Raw genomic sequence first — 21,020 nt, forward strand, 5'->3', positions numbered from 1 at the left:
ATACCTTGAAGATACTGAAAAGACTAATGCGTGAATTAGCCTGTTATGCTATAGCCATCTCTTGGATAACCTCTCCCTCTATACGGATTCAGTTCCACAGCCTTCCACAAGAGGAGTTTTTCCGTGTCTGAGAGTGGTTGATTCTGAGAAGGATGCTCCTAGGTTCCAAGAGGCATGCCTAGGAAGCCCTCTAGTTGCTGGGAGGATGAACTAGCTTGTTTTTTGCTTGCTATCTGATAGCTTCTGTGTGTGTTCATATACATTTCTCTATTATTTGAAAGTTTAGGCAGTATTCATGCCACCATAATTATTAGATGTTAAGCAATGGCAGAGACACAGATGTTGGGGAAATTTGTGTGCAAATAAGCTCTAGATTCACTGTTGTCATCAGAATTCCAGAAGCCCTGAAACCTTTTTAAAAAAAAAAAAAAAAAAAAAAAGCCAAGCTACTATCCTCAGTTTACTGAGGTTGCACTCTGTCTCAGGCCCAAGCCTGGAATATAAGTGGCTCAAGCAGTCTCTTCTGATCTGAGCATCTGTCAGGATCAACCAAGAGGTTCAAAAGTTAGCCTGAGACAGAGCAGTGTTTGGTTTATTCTATATTACTGGTAGCTTAGCAGTGCTTTCTATAAAATTTTGGTAATAAACGGGTGGTAGCACATAAAAGTCAGTAGCCATGCATCTTCCACACCAATATACCTCTAACATAGGCAGTATGTTAAGTATGCAGTTCTTCGGGTAGCCCCAGTGGGATGTCTTTCAGTCACAGAGCATTTGGGCGTAATATCTGAGTTATGCCAGCTTGCTGAATTTTACCTCACCCTCCTCAGTCATTCATTCCTCAGTCATCCTCCTCAGTCTAATTTCCTTAGAATCCTTGCTGCCAGCAGGTGTGTTTGGAGGCCTGAGGAAGAGACTACACACAGTATTGAACAGCATTGCCTCTGACATACACATCTGTGGGAAGGTAGCACAACATGGGCAGCATCTCTGTCAAGCCATTCTTTCCTATAGAAGAGGAAGAGATGCTGTCAGATGACAGAAGACCAGCAACAAAGGGCTGGTGAGAGGAGTGACTTTGCCTGGCTGAAACGCAGCAGTGGCATCTTTTACTTGTCTATTTTAAATACTTGAATTAACCAAAGATCATAGAATAAATGAGCACTATACCTGGTTTTCTCATCCTCCCTGCTGGACGAACCTACCCAACCTTGGGAGAGAATGTGAGGGTGGAACTAGTCAGAAAAGAAAGAGAAATTCAGCAGCTCCAAAGAAAAACAACATATGAAATATTTTCATATTAATTCTTTTTTGCATGGTTAGCCTCCAAGGCTCTGGTTTATTATTTCTTTTTATTCTTTTAGCTGTTTAGTGTTCATATGTTCTAGAACTGAAAGTTTTTAAAAACTCTTTTGTTCTCACTTGTTTAGTGTGCTTAAGCTCAAAGTGGCTTAATTTTGTACTTTCTTGCTCTGATATTTTCATTCGTGTTTCCCACAGTATTGAGTTGTGGCAGTTTTATATGGCAAGCGTCTTCATTACTGGCCAACTGGCATATTTCATTTGTAAATGAGTTCTATGTGTATTGTATATAGATACCACCACCAATTTTTCTTTTAAATCTATGTGTGGGTGGAGAATTTCAAGGCTAGAGGGGAATCTTAGAAGCATAACTCCCATTAATCTTACATTTTGAATAGCTTGCTTTTAGTTGAATTTCAGATTGTGGTAAATATAGCTGTGTGAATCAGAACAAAGCATGATTGTGAGAGCAGAGCAGTGAACAGTTCATTTTGGTTATATGCTGTACATCAGTGTCAAACTCTAACAGCTCTGTGTTCAAAGCCTGTATGCTAAAAGCTGAGGGAAGAAAATACAAATTTAAAGTGCTGCTTTAAATTGCATACATCTAGAAAGCCTCCATATTGTTAATGAAATGAGCTTACCCATTTCATCCACAATTAAAAAACTCTTTCTGAGGAAATGATGCTCTGTATTTCTTACTGTCTTTTTTTTTTTTCTAGGGAGATTTTCAAAATGGATGACTGGAAACCCCTTCTTCTTCTATTTGCTTCCACACTCTGCTCTATAGATGCACAGCAGACTGGTAATACACTAAAGAAATTACTCTTCAGGTTGACCACAAAATTATTTTTTTCCATTTATAACCAATGCCAGAGAGAGACGAAGAGTTGATGACAGTTTATTCTTTGCATAACTAGGGATAATGTGATATGTTTTTATGAAACATATGTTTAAACTAGGATAGGAGGGTTGTACTAAAAAAATGCAAAATTAAATGCAACAGCTCATTAAAATTTGGGATTTTTTATTCATGCTGAGGTTCTGTATTTTCAAAAGCAGTGAAAAATTCTTACAGTTGTAAGGCAGTGAAAAACAAGGTAAGTCACAGGATTTAGCATTTTCATTTTGGTAGTCATGTCTTTGGGAAAATCTGCTTGAGAAAGTGTTCTGTCAGTTGCAGAACATTTTCTGCATGATTTGGTTTGAGGACATAGTAACTGTTTCATCCATGCCCTACTAGCATCATCCTACTACTGTCACATGCTTCTGAAAAATGTGGAAACATATGAGTTTAGTATTTACTACAAGTAAATATGGTTACTCCTGTTTAAGTTGGTGTGAATTTGTTTCTTTTCCCCTCAGATAATATTTATTAGTAATGTATGCTTGCAGAATGGAGCTCGAAGTGCATGAGTGACTTCTCCTTTGGGCTCATTTGACAGCAGGTCAACACATTCTTATGGCTGTGGTTCACATACAGAAGTGTGTACAGCGGTTACCATATGCGTTTACTACATATGAGTTCTGAAAAGGCTGTGTATGGAAATTGTGTCAGTGTAAGTTTCAGCATCTTTCCATTGCCTAAGAATGGTGTTGCAGAAGAATTTAGCCCCTGACCCTCTATATGATGAGCAGGGGGAAAAAAGGGGAACTAGTGGGTGCTGAGAATTTACCAGGATAGATGGAAGGATTTTTCTGCAAAAGGTCAATAGGTCTTGGATTCTGAAAAGCAATCAGGGTGCAAAATTACTCTTCTATTAGATTACCCATCCTGTAGGAAAACAGGAGAGTTACAAAATATTTCTTCAGTCTGCAGGAAAGCTATGGCAGACATTATCTTCCTGGTAGATGGATCCTGGAGTACAGGGACAAAGAAGTTCAAGATCATGCAAGACTTCTTGTACACAGTGGTCAATGTCTTTGATATTGGGCAAGACAAAGTCTGTGTTGGTATGATTCATTACAGGGATGTGCCATACACCTAATTCTTGTTGAACATTTACTATAACAAGAGTGATACCTTGCAGAAGGTACAGAAATTACATTACAAAGAAGGAGGCACCAAAACTGGGCAGAGCCTTCAGTTTATGCTAGAGAATCACTTTCACTTTCAAGCTTTATAACCTTGATCCAAACATGCCAGCTGGTATGATGTATTACCAGAGCAAAACCAGCAGCATTCTAAGTCACTGGTAATCCAGAGTAACTTCTCAGGTGGCTGTGAGGGAAGAAAACAGTGCAAATGGCTGGCAGCTGTGCTTTTAGAGAGGTTCTATATGGACAAAATATTTACCACTTTGGGCTGTGTAGTGGCAATACTTGTTGATGCACAGTTTGTTGTATTTACTTGTATTAATGAAGGGGAGAAGGGCAGTGGTCTAGAGGGGTTGGCTGCAGTGGAATTGCCTACTCTAACAGGGTAATTTTGCCTGAATTTTTTAGAAAATGGCCACAGAATAACTTCCCTAATATCCTGAGGTGACCTGATTAGCAGTCACTCTGCAGGAGAGTGAAAAAAGCATTTGCCTTATTGACTTCCCTGTAGTGTGGCCAAGGGTCCAGTTAAGGTATGGTGTTTATTTCAGGGATTTCTTTTACTGTGAAAGTCAATATATAAATCTCTGCTCTTCACTTATAGGAATTTAGATTTCGTGTTTTATTGTAACGCCATCTTGAGTATTACCTTGAGATGATCCTTTTTGTACCAACCTCTTCTGATTGTCCCAATTATACCATGGTGTGACCTACATGAATTGTACCTTCCTGATATTTACTTTACTCTTAGTGTGTCCCAGTATGACTGTTGCAGATGTTATGTTTCTTGTGGATGAATCCAGCAAAACTGGGTCAAAAAACTTCCAGCTGCTAAGGGCCTTTCTTTTAAAAATTGTTAGTACCCTAGATATTGATCTGAGCAATGTAAGAGTTGGGCTAGTGCTGTACAGTAATGAGCCAAGGCTAGAGTTCACCCTGGACACATTCAAGAATAAATAAGAAATCCTGAATTATTTGAAGAATTTACCATATTGAGGGGGGAAAACATACACTGGAGCAGCTATTTAATTCCTGAGGGAGAAGGTTTTTACTCAAGCAATGGACCGCAGGAAATAGAGTACAGCAAATTGCTGTGGTGATCACTGATGGCCAATTCTTGGATGTTTACAATGAACCAGCATCTAAACTAAGACATAAAAGTGTTACTGTCTATGCTGTGGATATCCAGAATATCACAGAGTAGCAAGCTTGATAAAATTGCAACATCTCCCAAGGAAACACGTCATCACCCTGAAGTTTTTTCTATAGCTGTCAAATATTGGATGGAAAATAAAAAAATGGCTTTGTAATGAAATTGTAACAAAAATGTTTGTAGCCCCATGACAGTTGTGGAGTTTGAGAAGAAGTAAGAAGTACATAAATAATTGTAATTTCAGTGCTATCAGGCTTCCTGTTTGGTGTGTGCATTGTATGTAAGAGGAAATTACCGTTCAGGAAAGCTTCAGTGAGGTTTATAAAGTTATGGTGGTGATTGACCCAAGTATCATCACAATAAGAGCTGTCCTGCTTAGAGCCAGGCTCAGGGGTCAGGCTCAGGCACTGGAGGTCACAGTCATGGGTTGAACGTCACAGAGGTCAGGGTTAGAGTCAGGCTCAGAGACGAGAGGTCCCATAGCCCCCATGTTGTGTGTAGATCATCTGGTGATACAGACCTGCAGTTCAAAAATGTGCAGCAGCTTGTAGGAGTTAATGACTCAGTGGTTGAAATGGATAAAGTTCAGTTTGGTGTTTTGGTCTGTAGCTCCAACTGGGAGATGCATTTCTCACTGAATTCATACTCCTCTGAGTCTAGGTAAAGGAGTAGACTTCAACTTGAGGCCTTTGCCAGGCCAGCCTTTCACAGCAAGGGCTGTGAGCTTCATCAGACAGAGAGTTGGTGGGAATTAGGGTGGGCGTGCATCTTTCCTTGCTGTCACCAGGATCCTTATTCTTACTGATGAATCAACTGTAGCATTGGATAGAGCCAATCTTCCCACAGCCATATAAGCTTTGGAAGGAAGTGGAATCAACTTAACTGCTGTTGGAGTGAACAAAGCAAGCAGAGCAGAACTTGAAGACATTATTCTGAAGATCAAGAAAGATTACTCTTTGCGCAGGACTATGATGCACTGCCAATAAATATGTTAGGGAACCCTGCTTCTGCAGCAAAAATGATGGACAAGAATCCTCTCTATTTCAGGGGTACCAATGTGTTGTCTTTCCCCACAGAAGTCATGAAGTTCAGGTGTTTTTTTTTTCCCTCACAATGGCCCTGCAGGTAGCAGGAGGATGAGTGTGGTGACTGGGATAGTTAATCTGATTTACTGCTAGGTAATGTCTGGCCTCCCTCAGCTGAGGGCTTGTTTTTTGTTACAAGCTTTGTCTTGTTATGACACTTCCAGCTGATCTTTTAGATGATATGTAAGGATCTGAGATTTCTTCTGCAAGCTAATAGTGGAAAAGGACAGATTTTACCTATGCATGGAAGGTCTCTGGGTTTAAGTAGGATAGATCATGAGTTGGCCTCACATGGCCTTGCTGTGAACAGCTTCTGTGACTAATGGTTTACACTGCAGAGAGCAGAACACAGCGCAGTGGCTGTGGCTGATGCAGTAGCACCTCCTGGTGTTTCATGGCCAGAGAACAGGGAGATTTAATGGGAGATACAGCAGTAAACATATATACAGGCATACTTGTTTAGAGAGAGAGAAGTTAAGGAAAGCATATTGGCTTTGATCTCACTGATGCATGTGTTTATTGTTAAGTTTTGCATAAATTTGTCTCATAAAACAAAAGATCAACTTCCAGCGAAGCCTGTTTCATCTTGTTCTGTCATCTGTTTTACTATATTTGCTGACCTTCTTTCCTGTAATGAATCTATTCATTCCCCTTTCTCCAGTCACCTTCTCTTAAACTGCCAGATTTTTCAAATTAAAAAAAAATGCATTCAAGGTACATCAACATCATCCCCCATCAACAGAGGAAAAAAAGATACCTTTGCAGCAAATAAAATAGGGCAGTTTAACAATGTGGATGTGTGTTGGAGAACAGATTATTAGAAAAAGAGGTTAGCTGCACAGAGGTTTTTACTCCTCCAAATAAATAGAGATTACTAACAGAGTATAGAATACCTACTAGAAACTGTTTTACACATTCTCATGCACAGCACAGTAGCACAAAAGTGAATTGCTTTACTGCTATTTTAGTATTATTGCTGGTACTGAGGAGTTGGTGGGGAATGTTTTAAGAGCTAGGCAGTGTGGATGACCAATTGTGTAGGGCTAAACTGCGGAGTCCATGGTTGCCCTTTGAACTGCCTCCAAACTACATGATTAAAAAGACCCAGATCTCAGAAAAATGTTATTGTGAAAACATACTCTGTGTGTGCTGAACATGAACATGTACTGGAAGAAATATCTAACAAAATTTATGTTCATGGAGATGTTTAATCAGAAACATCCTGCACAATTAGAAAAAATGTTGTTCCTTGAACTGTTGGTGGCCTTTGCATCACAGGTGTTCTGTGAATCTTGAAATCAGACATGCAGCCTCACAACCTGGTTAAGGGGCATGACTGGTGGGTGGGTGGATGTAGACGTATATGAGTGTACAGATATATTTAACTGTTTAAAAGAAATTTTCTCTTGTTATGGACTAAACAGAAAAGCTGTATAGATTTCTTACGTTGCTCTGAGGTCTGAATGTCAGAATTTTTAGCCATAAAAACTCATTCTGTGTGACCTTTTACGTTTAAAGATTTTCATGCTGCTTACCAGCAAATCATACCCCTCAGGGGACAGTTTGTACCCCAGGTGAAAATACTGAAACTGAACAATGGCCACTCAGATGAAAATATTTCCGGATGTATTTGGTTAGAACTAAACACGTTCATCTTTTTAGTGAGTGAGGGAAAACCTAGAAAACTGTAATGAAACATATATCGAATAATGGTCTGTTGGAACTAGCCCAAACTAGCGAACTTGGAAAACAGCCTTGTGTGTGGTGTTTCAGAGTCAGTGGGTGAAGAAGGAATACAATTAGGGAGAGTGCTGTTTTACAGATAAAATTGCATGCTTCTGACTTCCTTGCAGAGGTATAACATTGGATGATAATGCATATAGGGGCACAGTATAAAATTCAGTATGACACTTGAAGAATCAAGGCATGGAAGAAATAAGCCAAGTGGTTTAGCTGCTTAATGATGGCAAGACGATTGAGGAGGGGAGAGAAATTAACCACATCACAGTATTTGCTGTTATTCTCAGGAGCCATGCAAGCAATTATGTAACTGGGGTAGCCCTCACCTTACAGCAGCTGTTATTCACAGTGGATATATGACATTTCACGTAGGCAGTGCTGCCTCTTTCTCTCATGTTTGTTTCTTTGGCCTGTTTTTCTACATTTGTATGTATCATCTGGTCTTGTGACAAAGTGATAAAGCACAGTCAGCCATCAAGCTTCCCATTGCAATTGGAATACGTGTTGCACATTCCCAGTTAGTAGAAAAGCTCATGGAAACATTTGCAAGACTAGGCCCTTTGAAGACATTTGACAGCTGGAGAACAGTGACCTGTTTTTGCAGTTTGGGTACGTACATATGTCCAGTAATGTAGTCCTTAGTATCTGCAAATTCTCATAGCCTTACTGAAACTAGTGGGCTCATGGTATTTTACGGATATGTTTATGGAAAAACTCACTGATTCTGACTTCTGGTTTTAAATATCGCATATTGAATTTTGTTCCATGATTCTGACAAAAGACAAGGTCACAAATAGTCTATGTTTATAGTTTCCTATTTCTTCTACTTTTTTCAGATTGTGACATTGATCTTTCTATAGCAATTGATATTTCAAGGCACGTGCGGCCAGCATCCACAGTGCTTCTGAAACAGAAATTGCAAGCATTTCTTCCCAAGCTTTTACTCCAGATGAAATTGCTGCCAAATACCAGCTGTCATTCTGGCTCTCCAGTCAATGTTAGATTCAAGTTTCAAGTATTGACACGTACCAAACAATTCATCTTTGACTCCGATTTTGAAGACTATAATGAAGAGATCATACAGAATTTCTTAGATGCACAGGCCACTGTGGACACCTACCTGAATGCAGAATTCCTTCAGGCACTTGAGGAGAAGTTCTTTAGTGTGACCTCTGCTAAAGTTAAGGTAACTTAATGGTGTGAACATATATGCTGGAAAAATTATGCAGTTTGATGTTTACAGATTCTGATGGTGAGTACTCCAGGGAGACAAAAAGGTAATTCAGGAACTGGCGAATTCAGTAAGAAAAATCACAGAATGGTTGAGGTTGGAAGGAACCTCTGGGTGTCACCTTGTCCTCTGTGCTCAAGGAGTGTTAGCTAGAGCAGGCTGCCCAGGACAGTGTCCAGATGGCTTTTGAGTATCTCCAAGAATGGCGACTCTGCAACCTGTGTCAGTGCTCAGTCACCCTCATGGTAAAAAAAGTGTTTCCTTAGGTTTATATAGAAACTCCTGTTCTTTCATTTGCCCTGATATAAATGCATATATCAGTTCCTATTCCCTAGATACTCCTGTAGTGAGATGGTACCCAGAACGTTTGAGTAAATACATATGATCATGAGTATTCATACAGGAAACCACCTTATATCTGCCACAGAATGTCTTTGTACTTTGAGTAGTGGAAACAGTTCTCTTTCAGAAACTCGAAATCCTGAATCTCTGTCCAGAATAATGACAGCTCTAAGCAGATATCACAGAAACCATCATGCGAGAAATTTGTTTAAAGAAGTTTATTTGTGTAGTTAACTTGTCAAATAATTTAATTTAAAATAACAAAACTGAGTTCTGCTCATGAATAACTGGTGATAAGGAAAATATGCATAGATGCTGCAGTTAATTCATCCATCTTGAAGTGAGGTGAAGGGAGAAGCGTGAAGGTTGATCTAATCTCTTCTGAAGTGAATGAGGAATTATTCCACTTAGGTGAAAGAAAGATCTTATTGGAGTGTTTCAGGGTCATTGCCCTGACAGTTTATTCTTAATAAGGTGCTGATTTAGTAAAGCGCTGAGCAGGTCCTGTAGTAGCTGTTTGAATATTATCACTTACTGAGGTCTCTATGCAGGAACATCTTCCTACTGAGGAAGGACAGCCCTTGCAAAATACATAAGAGGTTTCCTCTGTGAACCTTATTTTAACTTTTGGATGATGTTAATTTTAATCTGATGTGGAGTGAGATAACTATATTGTTGAAGATTCCCCTGCTTTCAGGTGAAAGTTGGCATTCTATTTTTTTACAGCATTTGGATAGGTAGGGCTTACCAATTTAGGTTGTAATTTTGTGCATATTTAATACTGTTTTTCCCCAAAGATTTCTTAAAATGTCATTTTATTCTGAACAGGAAACATGACCACATATGATTTTTCTTCTTTTGGGCCTCGGTAGAGAGAACTTGTTTGACATACAAGTAAAAGCAGTGCTTTTTTTTTTTTTTTTTTTTTTTTCCTAATTGCCAATCCTGTTAGATCTCTGTTGAAGATTAGAGCTAAACAAGGCTTCCTTCTGCATATGCATTATTACTGGAAATAAATATGCTGCGTATCTCAGTACTTTACCAGTGGATTAATATTCCTTTCTGATACTGTTTATTTGCAAATTGAAAATACAAGACTTTAGAATGCACACGAAGTCACAAATTAATCTCCCTGGGATCCTGAGCATTAATATGCTAGTTCTGTAAAGATTACTGGTTATAAACCTCATCAGGGACAGTGATTCTCTGTTCTTTATATTTCTTCTTTTCTTCATTATTTGTTTTTCAGCAGAAGAGTTGGACCACCATTTTTGACAAAGCAAGACTCAGATATGTTCCAACAAGAGCTTTATATAAATGAAAGCTCTGTAAATGTATATAATGCCCACACTAACACCCCACATTCCCACCTGGCATGTTTTTAAAATCAAAAGATTGCCAAAAAAAAGCATCAAGTTCAGGCCTACAGTGTTGTTTCTAACAGTCTGTGATGTGTTTACCCATCCATGGTCCAGCTCTCCACTGTATCACACTCTGCTTGAACAAATGTAGAATCAGTATCAGTGCCACCTTATTGGATGTTTGGGAACATTCCACCACTAAAATCAGTTAATTCTACCCGCTCTTAAATTCTGGTCTCTTTGCTGATTTAGAACAGAAGTGGGATGTATGGTGTGGCAGTCACTTCATTTGCCTTAATAGAAGTAACGGAGTTCTCATTGGTTGAAGCTGGGCATTATATAGGGAATGTAAAATAAGAAGGATTGGAGGGAAGGAGCTCTAGCTGTGCTTACCCACTTGTTGATCAGAGAGTTTAGGAAGTCATTACTGTTGGGGGCAGGAGACAGTTTACTTGTGCAACCTCTTTCTGGGAAACCTAATCCACTGGATGGATGGGGCCTGAGAAGACTTCTGCTAGTTTGAAGGGGGGAAGCTGAGGAGAGAAATGGGAAGAGACTGGTAGCTTGAAGGGGAACTTTAAGAAATTGTGCTTACCTCAGCCCTGGAAGAGCCTTAACTATAGCTCTTTGGCTTGAAAAGGTGGGAGTGTAGCCAGTACAAAGGGTCAGGATTCGTGTCCTTATGTGAGCTAAGCCTTATGTGTTAACAAGGGAAAAATATGGTGGAGAGTGGAGCAGGGTGCTGCACTGCCGATGTGGAAATGTCAAGGGGACATAACCATCTGCAGGGAAGGAGGATTGGACCTAGAGAGGATGCACTTCCTAATGTGGCTCAATCGAGAGCCAGCTGGAGCTGCTCTTGCAGAAAGGGAAATTTTGTTTGCTCTGAGTTCTTCTCCGCATTCACATATAAGAGAACTCTTCTGACATCAGAGAAAGGTCTTCAGTGGATAAGTCACAGCAGAATTGGCCTTCTACCTGACATACTAAGATGATGGCAGATACAATTAATAGCAATGCTATGAACTGATCAGCAAGACAAATCCCTCAAATAAGTGCTGTCAGGGAAGAGAGGCTTTTGTGTTCTCTTCTCCTTGCTCCTCAGCACTTTTTCCAGCATGTTTCAGATCTACCACAGTGCAGTGCAATTTGACCACCTTCTAAACAGATTTCAAGGCTAACTGTACTTTTTACGATGACTCGACATTTAGTCTCTTCTCAATTGACTTGGTGTTGCTCCCTTTCCTGACAGGTTCTGTTAGTATTTTCAGATGGGGTGGATGATTCACTGGAAGATCTCAGAAAAGCAGCTTACTCACTTCGCTTTAAAGGTATTACAGTAGCTCATTGATGCTTCAGCCTCCTACTACCAATGGCCCAATGTATTGCTCCCCCACTGCAGCTTTTCCACATAATATTACCTCTCCACACTCACATGGCATTCCTCAGAGTCACTGGGAGTGTTTGCTTCTCCATGTGAACCAGTGTATATGGTGGCTTGTCACTGGGTGGCAGATGATGCCAGGAACATGCCTAGGGGTGCAGAGGGCCTGGAATGGTTCTGGTTTCTGGGGTCCAGATCCAGCAACTGGGGCAATTTGGGGCAGGTCCCTCTCACTGATGAACTCAGCACCAAAGTTAGACCCAACTCTGACATCTGCAGGAGAAAAGTTTTACATTTCTGTTTGGGCACTGAGTAGCAGTCTGGTCTGACAACCAAGGAAAGAATTTAATTGGAAAATTACTGGTCTGGTTTTTTCTCTTACACATTATTCTCAATAGCTTGATATGTTTTAACATACTGTGTTGAAACCATCAAATGTAAGTCTTTTGCAGAACTGCTGTTATTCACAATGATATTGTTGGTTAAATAATATAGTTCAGCCATTCACCACTTTAAATCTATGCTTACGTTGAAGGTGTTGATGCACTTCTACTAGTTGGCCTGGACAATACACAGAACTTGACTGAACTTTGGGAAGTGGAGTTTGGCAGAGGGTTTGGATACAATGAACCTCTGAGTGTTGGGTTTGCAAAGATTGCAAACATCTTGCAGAGAAACCTTGTAAGTTCTTCTGTGATATAAACAAAAGGGGGGAAAAAATCAGTCGTTGTTTTATGATTATTATACATAGATTAAATGTTTCTTCTTTTTTTTAGGATACTGTTGCAGAAAGGAAATGCTGTAAGGTTATTTGTAAATGCCTTGGAGAAAATGGTGATCATGGTAGCCAGGGAAGTCCTGGAATGAAGGCAAGACAGCTAAGATAGACATTACTTAAGATTTGCTTTATTTTTCAAAGTGTATTCATTTTTTGTAATATTTTAGAGTGTACATGCATGGGCCCATGACCTTTGCTGCTGCTAGGACAGGTGAAGGAGAGACATGAAATGTGATTGTTTCTTTGCTGCATGTTCCTATTGCAAAAGTGTTTTTGTAGTGAAAATCATTCATACGTATGAATATAATTAAGCACTCTTCTTCACCAGTTCAGCAGAAAATAGAGAGGGATTTAAAAATTTAAGTCTGATTTAACCAAAATGCTCATTAGCCATTGTGAATGAGAAACTTCCAGCCGACAAGCTAAGAGTAGAAAATTATCCTTCTTCACTAGGTGTGAGCCTTACCCTTTTGTGCCTCTGGTTATTCCAAATATCCTCTTATATATGTTTCTTCTGATCCAGTACAGCTCTAACTTACATAATTTCCTTTAAGATTTTGTATTGTCTGTTTTAAGCCTTTCAAGTATTACAAATATTTCCACTTATACAGAATCCTAGTAGACTTCATTATTAAGGTGGTTAGTATGTGTAGTCTCCATTTGGCTACTACTCATTCCATTATTTCTACTTATTCCGGTAACATGCTAAGTAAATTGTATCTCTAGTTCACACTCTTCAATTATATGATTGTAGATAAATTAATTTTTTGTTATCTCTTAGCAAAAGTAGTCTTCTAATATTTGTTCATAAACCAATTTATTGATTTCTTCCATTACTCTTGTTGATTTTCTCACATCTTTCTGTTTTAGTAAAATGTCTAGCTTAACATGTTTAGACAAAACAGTGTTCAGAATGTAGACATAGTTGTTTTGCAGACGGACTGACATGATGCCTGGGTTGTACAGCCTACAATTATAAAAGCAAGTTTTTGCAGCACAAATTCACCTCATTTTTGTTCATTTTCATTCCTAGAAATTCCATCTGTTCTAGTGTCTTTCTGTCTGAGTTTTTGCCCTGAGGATATGAGATTTGCATGACTTCAAATATGAAGTTGCAATATTTCTAAAAGTCTTTGTAAGATATTGCAATATCTTTGTCCTAACAACTTTTCAGCTCCTTATATTTTTCATTTCACCTTAGAATTTCATTACTGTATAATGCTTCCTTTTCCAAATCAGTAAGGAAGGTATTTAATTTGACCAAATATCCCAATGAGCTTTGAATGAACTTTGTCAGTCCATCAGGCAGTTTCCTGAAATAACACACTGAATTTTTATATTGAACTTTGTTGTGGTTTTGTTTTGGTTTTTTTTGTTTGTTTTGTGTTTTTTTTTGTTGTTTTTTTTTTTTTTTGTTTTGTTTTTTTACAGCCATGTCAAGTACCTAGGACTGTGCAGAATGTCTGTGTAAATGTACTTGATGGAGCCTGCTCTCCTCAGCATAATCAGATCTAATTTTCAGGAAATGTTTTCTATCTCCATGTTCAGAGTAATCTGATAGAAATGAACCCAGTGTGCTTGAATAACAGTGTTATTTATCTCTTAAATTCCTGTTTTTCAGGGAAGTACAGGTTACAGAGGATCTCCTGGCCATCCTGGTGAGGAAGGTGGGATTGTAAGTAAACATTATTCCTTCCTGCTAAGGTGATGTTGGTTGGTGCCTGAACCTGTCTGTGCTCACTTATTTACTCAGTGCTCATCAATGTGTTTAAGCAATATGTATCTGAATGTAAATGTATAGACATGATTCTTTGTGCGTCTGCACCTCACCATAATTAGTAATAACTATGCAGAAACAGAATCAATTAGAAAGACTCACACAACAGCATTTTATGTGGCATATTTATGGTAACTCATACAGTCATTTTTTTGTGACACACTCTACCAGATTCTGTTCTGATAGTTCTTACAGAAAAACCCATCCCTTCTTAGTGTGAGTCAATATCTTATAACTGGATAACAAAGCTAAATTTTGTAGCATGTTTTGGTGATTTCCAAATCACCAGTGGTGTTTGTTCTTCTCATCTTAGGCTCTTTAAGTTTTTGCATGGTAGTAGGGGAGCTCTCATGTCTACTGTATGTTCTCATTTAGTTTGTTATTGTTCACCTTTTTAAACAGCAATTTAAGGGGATCTGCTGAGAGATGCTGCTCTCTTTCCATTTTTTTTTTTTTTTAAACTTCCATCCTACCTGGAATAGAAGTATTTAGCGGTCAGTGACTAGAGAAGTCACTCGATGTTCAGTTAATAAACAACTGACCGAAAGGTCCCCATTCAAGTACAGAAATTTCAGTCAGAGATTGGTAGTGCAGTCTAAAACATAGCATGATAGTGAGAGCAGCAGCTCAAACTAGTGATTGACTCTCTTATGGCCAGTATGAACATTTCAGGTGTCCTTAGTGCAGTGAATGGTGACATAATTCTGTCTTGCTTTAATCTTATATGTTGAATTATCCAGTAACCATCATTGTATGGATGAGTTTGAACATTCTCTTGCGTTTCTTAGGGTGAGAGAGGTCCAGCTGGTTTCAATGGGACTCAAGGAGACAGGGGATGTCCAGGTGCCAGAGGCCATAAGGCAAGTGTGTCACTTTGAAGCATTTCCTAATTTTGTTTCCCACAAACCTGTTTTCTGTACTGAGGGAAAATCCCTGTGCTGTCTTCCTGAAGTGTGGATGAAGAGCAAGACCCAGCTGTAAGAATAGCAGACAATTTTTGCTGTCTTCTTTTAAGAGGTACTTTGTGTAACTGAAAAATGGTCAAATGGCTAAGGAGTTTGACTCAGCAACTTGCCAGTGACTTTTCCACCACCAAATACTGGCCTTAGGTAAAGATTTAAAGCTTTGCAGAACGGGAATGAAAATGAAGGCTGTGCTGTCTTCCCACAGGAAAGGGGTCAATCCCGTATGTGGCAGTGGGGGGCTTTACAGTAGGGACTATAATACTGAGCCCAACATGCCTCTGCACAACAAGCTATTGTGACCTGCTTCTCAAGCTCAATAAAAATACTTTCACCAAATTTCATCTCTGTTTATTTTCAATTTCAGGGGGCCAGAGGCTATAGAGGAAGTCAGGTATGTGTTTTCATGTGTGATCAATTTTCTTTGAGAACAGTGTTCTGCTTCCCTTTAAGTTCATGTTACCTTGTAAAATGAAAATATCAACAAGGAAGAAAAACAATGTAAAAAGTTCAGAGTGTTTAATATACTTTTGCTATGGTTATATAAGAATAGATTTAAGTGAGCTTATCAAAATGTACATCCAACTAATTTTTCTTGTAGTACATACAAAATTTTTATAAATGAATTGAAATTTTGCTCAGGAACTTTAACTAGGTGGTTTTGCAAAGTCAATTTAGCATCAAAACCTACAAAGCAATTGTATCTGTAGTCTCTATCAGAGACTCCTGTTGGTTTAACTAGCATTTACAACATGCTCTTGTGCCACTTTCTGTAGTTTGTTAAATATCCTTTCAGCTTTAAGGGTAGTGGTCTCTGCTAATTTCATTTCGTACTACAAATAAAAACATCAGTTAGTTCCTTCATTTTTATTCTTGTAAAGAAGGATGGAAGAAGCACTTCAAAATAGAATTTTAAAATGGAGTGTGTTATTTAGCCAAGTCTAAAACATTGTGGAAGATACATAAATGAAATAAGGTTCTAATAGTTATAACTGTTCAGAAGCCTTACTCTTCATCTGAACAAGTTAACATCGCAAAGCCCCTAAGAATAGAATGGATGTTTTCTGAGAAGATGGCTTCCATAAATGGTTGCAATATGGTGATTCGTTTTTACAGACAAAGGGAAGAGAACAGCAATGTGTGTTTGAGTGGGAGTGTGACTGCTGTTCATGTAGCAAGCATCGCATTGCTGAGACAGCAATGAAGTTTCTTTAACAAGTCCGAAAGCCTAAAATCAGTCTTCTGTAATTGTTTTTATCATGGTTATTCCTTCTAGCTTTTCAATGCACCGTTCATGGTATAAAATGATTTAAAAAAAAAATAAGCACAATACAAGCACGTGTGATGGTTGACGAAAGAATTAGGAGATTATCAGCGTGTTAGATAGGATACTAGTAATTATGTTTTGGACTATGTCTAGATGTTGAAGGTGCTGCAGTTGGGAAAAAGATTTGAAAACTAACAGATGGAAAAGCAGAATTTAAATCCCGATTCAGACCTATAGTTTTAGTAAATGTTCTTATTAAATGTTATTAACTCTGAATTGTTTTAGAAGTTAATAATTCATTAAAGAGCTGAATTATTAATTCCTATTTTAAATTATTATTATTAATTATTCTTGCTAGCCATTGAAAACCACTATTCTAATACAAGTTTCCAAAAGCAGGGTGAACACTTCTTCCCTTGGTCAGAGGCACAAGTGCACTGATGCTAATGGTTTTTTTTTTGCTTATTGCTACAGGGTGAATATGGTGACAGTGGATTTGATGGCACTGATGGAGAGCAGGTAATCATTGCTTTAAATGTACAATGCAATTAAAGACACCTACGTCAGGGTTCAAAAGTATGGATTTCTGTGCCTTTGAATGGGCTTTAAACCTGAACAGAAATTCCGTTGTTTAGTGTTTAGAGTTGTATATCTGGTTGAAGTTGAATTCTGCCAGACAACATTTGAGAACCACATTTTTCAGAAAGAACAACCATGAATTTTTTCTTCTTTCTTTGTCCTTTGTGAGTCTAGGGAGATCATGGATTTCCTGGACCTTCTGGAGAAAAAGGCAACACAGGAAAACAGGTGAAGTATCCTTTATAGTAATGTTTAGATTTATGGAAACATCTTTCCAAAGTGTAATGCTATCTGTAGTGCCTGTGAGTTATTTTTAATAGCTGCCTGTTCTCTAATATGATGTGGCTCCTGCTGTAAATCAGTGTAGCTCCACTGACATAAACAGATCTGTGCTCTCTTATCTGGCCTTCCTCTACTACACATACTGTTTTTATCTGTACCCAAATTGCTTGTGCTCTTTTTTATGAATTTAGGGCAGGAAAGGCCCCAGAGGAGAACCAGGTGAACGAGGAGAATCTGGTCTCAGAGGAGATCATGTAAGTATATTCCTTCATTTCACTTAGTTTCCACTGATTTGTGCCTGGATTTTGTGATGGAACTGCCTGAAATATATGTGATTTGAAGAGTTTTTCACAATCCTTGATGCTGCAGTACTCTACAAGAAGTATGGCATGTTCCAGGAGTTCTGAACGCTTTAGATGCAGATGGACTGATACATTTTGATCTGTTGCTTGGAAGCAGGTGTTTAAGCCTCAGATCTCCTGCTTGTTCCTTGCACTTTTATTTGTTTGTTTGTTTTTACCATGGGCAACATATCTCCTTTTGGAGCTACTTAGTTCTCCCCAGTGGTTCCCACCCTACAGAGGAATTTCTGGATCACTTGAAAACCCTGTGCACTCACTCTTGGTTAGCAATTTATAATGATGCAAAGGCAAGTTACTTCTTCGTGCTGAAATGTTTTTTCTTTGGGTGTTCCAGAGTCTTATATAAATGCAGTCCCTGAAGACTAAAATTTCAGTGGAGAAACCACATTTCTTGTAGCACAACTTTGAGTCTTCTCACATACATTCTGAAGACCTTTGTTCCAAACAGTCAAATATAGTTTTGACTCCTGTCTTCTAATGCTTATTAAAAAATAATCAGGTGTCATGAGAACTTCTTCCTCCAAGAGATCAGGATTTCACCCATGTCTAGCATTAAGTGGCTAAATGGAACTCCATTCTAGTGTAACCCCAACTGACACTCACTAACCAGTTATGATCTTAACTCAAGTATACCCAAACAACCAGAACAGCTTTACATTTTCAGTGTTTAATTTGTTGCCTATTAGTAATATTTCTTTTCATCTCTTTGCAAAAGAAACTTGTGGGCTTTGCAGAAGTACCTATATAGTGTTCTTACAAGTATATTCATTTAATTAACCTTTGTATTTTTTGTTGGCTGCAGTGACAAATCTCATTAATCCTATTTCTATATCCTGCCTCTGTAATCAGAGTAATAAATGTGTGGTCACTGAAAATGCTGAGCTTTCTGCTTAACTTTTCCAGGGAGATCCTGGGACTAGCAATAATGTTCCTGGTCCTAAGGGTGAAAAGGGAAACCCAGCATGTCAGGTAAGCAAGTAGTTCTTTATTATGGAGGATTTGCATAATTGCTAAGGTCTGTGACTAAACAGCTCTTTTATTTTGTATTTTGTGTTTAGCGTATGTCTGCAACACAGAAAACTTTGATAATTGCTTGATACTGTAAAAAAAGGTAAAATGGTTAACAAAGAGTATGGAAATATTCTGAAAATATAGAGCTAAAGGGAGATAAGATTTAGTATAAATATATTATTCTACCACAAATTTACATCACCAACCTGAGAGGCTTCTAGTAATGGGTTGTAAGGATACTGTTAAAAACCATGCTGGGAAAAATGTATCCACAGCCTGTGTTCATTTACTATTGAACCGCTATTTTCTCAGGGTGGTGGATAAACTTCATTTTGACCTCTATCTAGAATATAAGACCTGGGATATGTGCTTATATCATGATATCTGAATTTTTAAGAGGTGCTTGAGCAATACTGCAAGAAAAAAAACATAACAGAAAAGCACAGCCCATTTTACTGCTGTGTTTTGTTTAGAAAGAATAAGCAGATGATAAGTAGTTGGACAGTAGTATATAAGTGATGGTGGATGGAAGCTTAAGAGAGTGAGAACTAGCAACATGTGAGAAAAATCCACTATTTTAGAAGTTTAATTCTGTCTGAACAAGTAGGGTTGTGTGCACATGTTCAGACGTGTGTGTACATATATGTCTATGTAGACTGTGCTGAAAGCAGTAGAAAAACTCTGAGGATCACTCTTTGGAGAATAAATGTGACTTTATGACTTTCTGGAAATGAACCTCATCAAATTTTCTCATCTTAAGAAGTCCAACTGAAAGGACAAAGTCAACAAAAATGATTTCACAGAAGCCTTGACTAAGTATCAGCTCCTAGTAACTGATGGACTGGAAATCCAAAGCAAGCATGATCTGTCTGGTTTATAATTCTTTATTGTAATGATTTGCAGAAAACAAGAATCAGCATATAGCATGGTGCAACTGATTGCAATGAAATTACTTATGAGAAAGAAACAAAGAAGGAATGTATAAAGAAGAATGTGTAAGTGTAAGAAAGAGTATTTAAGGAGCTTGTTCATTACTTTGTTTTGCAGGGAGACCCAGGGCCACATGGACTCCAAGGAGAGCAGGGTGATGCTGGCCCTGATGTAAGAATTGTAATCAAAACAGTGTGGAAGTAGCTGATACAAGATACAATGGTGTTCCCATTGAGAAAAACAAATTTTCTTTTCTTCCTTTCCCACACTTTAAACTCCTGCACTGGGAGAGAACATAAATCTTCTAAAATTTTCATAGTGAAATATATTTGGCTCCAAATTTAGCAGTTTATGTGCATTGCAGTATGTTTGGGTTTTTTAAAAAAAATCAGGAATTTGCTATCTGATTTCAGGTCTGATTCATGTGAAATCACAAGCCTTAAACTCAATGCAACCTTTCCTATGAGCTTTAACTGCTTCATAATTTCACCATAGATAAATCTATTCCTTTTTCCTCTCTGTGACCATAAGTTCCATATGCCTGTTCAAGACAATATAAAAACTCACTAGCAGCTGAGCTGCTCTTTTTAATCCACTAGAGACTGGAACTTATGAAGGCACCTCTTCTAGTCTGTCAGAATGGTGCCTAATGCCAAAGTCTGGAATGATGATCACTCCTCAGTCAGGCTGCAGAAACATCCTAAAAGCCTCTACTGACGTGGGGTTTAACAGTAACATTCACTAGTGCTGCTGAGCAGTGTGCAGGGGGAAGTGGTGCAGACCTCTTAGCTGAGAGGGAGAGAAGAGGGCTCTTGTTCTCTTTATTTCAGCCAAGGGGCAACTGACTGGGAATATGTTTTCCAGAATTTTGTTAAGATGTCTTCCCTCTGCACTCACAAAAGGTCTAAACCTTTTTTTTTTTTTTGGTAAGGCTTACTTGTGTAAGAATTTCAGTCCCAAATCCACCCTTTAGTCATTGTTCTTTGGAAATGATCTCTACTTACTATAAGCTGTATTTGATTTGATTGTATTTTATTATAAGCTGTTTCACATATTAAAATCCAGAACACTGAACAATCTCTCATGCTGCTCCTTCCTAGGGTGCAGCAGGTCGAAGAGGCCCTCCAGGTATAAAGGTGAGTGGCTGACACTCCTGCTTCATATCTATGTGTAGCTATATGTCCAGCCTGAGCGTTTGCCCCTCTTATGGGAGAAATTTCAGTGTGATCCAGGACACAAATGTTTTAACAAACAAAAGTCAATTTCAAGCCAAGACAGCCTTTGGATCTCAGGTGTGTGCCAGAGGCCTCCTGGCTTGAGGGATATAAAATTGGAAAGGAGCTTTCATTGACAAACATTTTCCTTTGTCTGTAGCCCTGGCAGAAGTTTATAAGAACATCTGAAACCATGACCCCCCATATGTCTGCTTTGCAAGAT

General features: G+C 38.5%; 1 protein-coding gene across 1 annotated transcript in view; it reads left to right on the forward strand.

Annotated features, from left to right (window-relative positions):
* The first annotated feature begins 1,986 nt into the window (after positions 1-1,986).
* Positions 1,987-21,020, forward strand: part of LOC104369238 (collagen alpha-4(VI) chain-like) — a 40,026-nt gene continuing 20,992 nt past the window's right edge. Inside the window, exons 1-14 of the mRNA XM_032991252.2 lie at positions 1,987-2,107; positions 8,154-8,503; positions 11,504-11,582; positions 12,171-12,316; positions 12,412-12,504; positions 14,035-14,088; positions 14,979-15,050; positions 15,520-15,546; positions 16,894-16,938; positions 17,173-17,226; positions 17,472-17,534; positions 18,546-18,611; positions 19,701-19,754; positions 20,684-20,719. Of these exons, the coding sequence (XP_032847143.2) occupies positions 1,987-2,107; positions 8,154-8,503; positions 11,504-11,582; positions 12,171-12,316; positions 12,412-12,504; positions 14,035-14,088; positions 14,979-15,050; positions 15,520-15,546; positions 16,894-16,938; positions 17,173-17,226; positions 17,472-17,534; positions 18,546-18,611; positions 19,701-19,754; positions 20,684-20,719 (1,260 nt within the window). The remainder of the gene's footprint in view (positions 2,108-8,153; positions 8,504-11,503; positions 11,583-12,170; positions 12,317-12,411; positions 12,505-14,034; positions 14,089-14,978; positions 15,051-15,519; positions 15,547-16,893; positions 16,939-17,172; positions 17,227-17,471; positions 17,535-18,545; positions 18,612-19,700; positions 19,755-20,683; positions 20,720-21,020) is intronic.

This window comes from Tyto alba, unplaced genomic scaffold (genome assembly GCF_018691265.1).
Source record: "Tyto alba isolate M040663 unplaced genomic scaffold, T.alba_DEE_v4.0 Super-Scaffold_46, whole genome shotgun sequence".
NCBI classification, from domain to species: domain Eukaryota; kingdom Metazoa; phylum Chordata; class Aves; order Strigiformes; family Tytonidae; genus Tyto; species Tyto alba.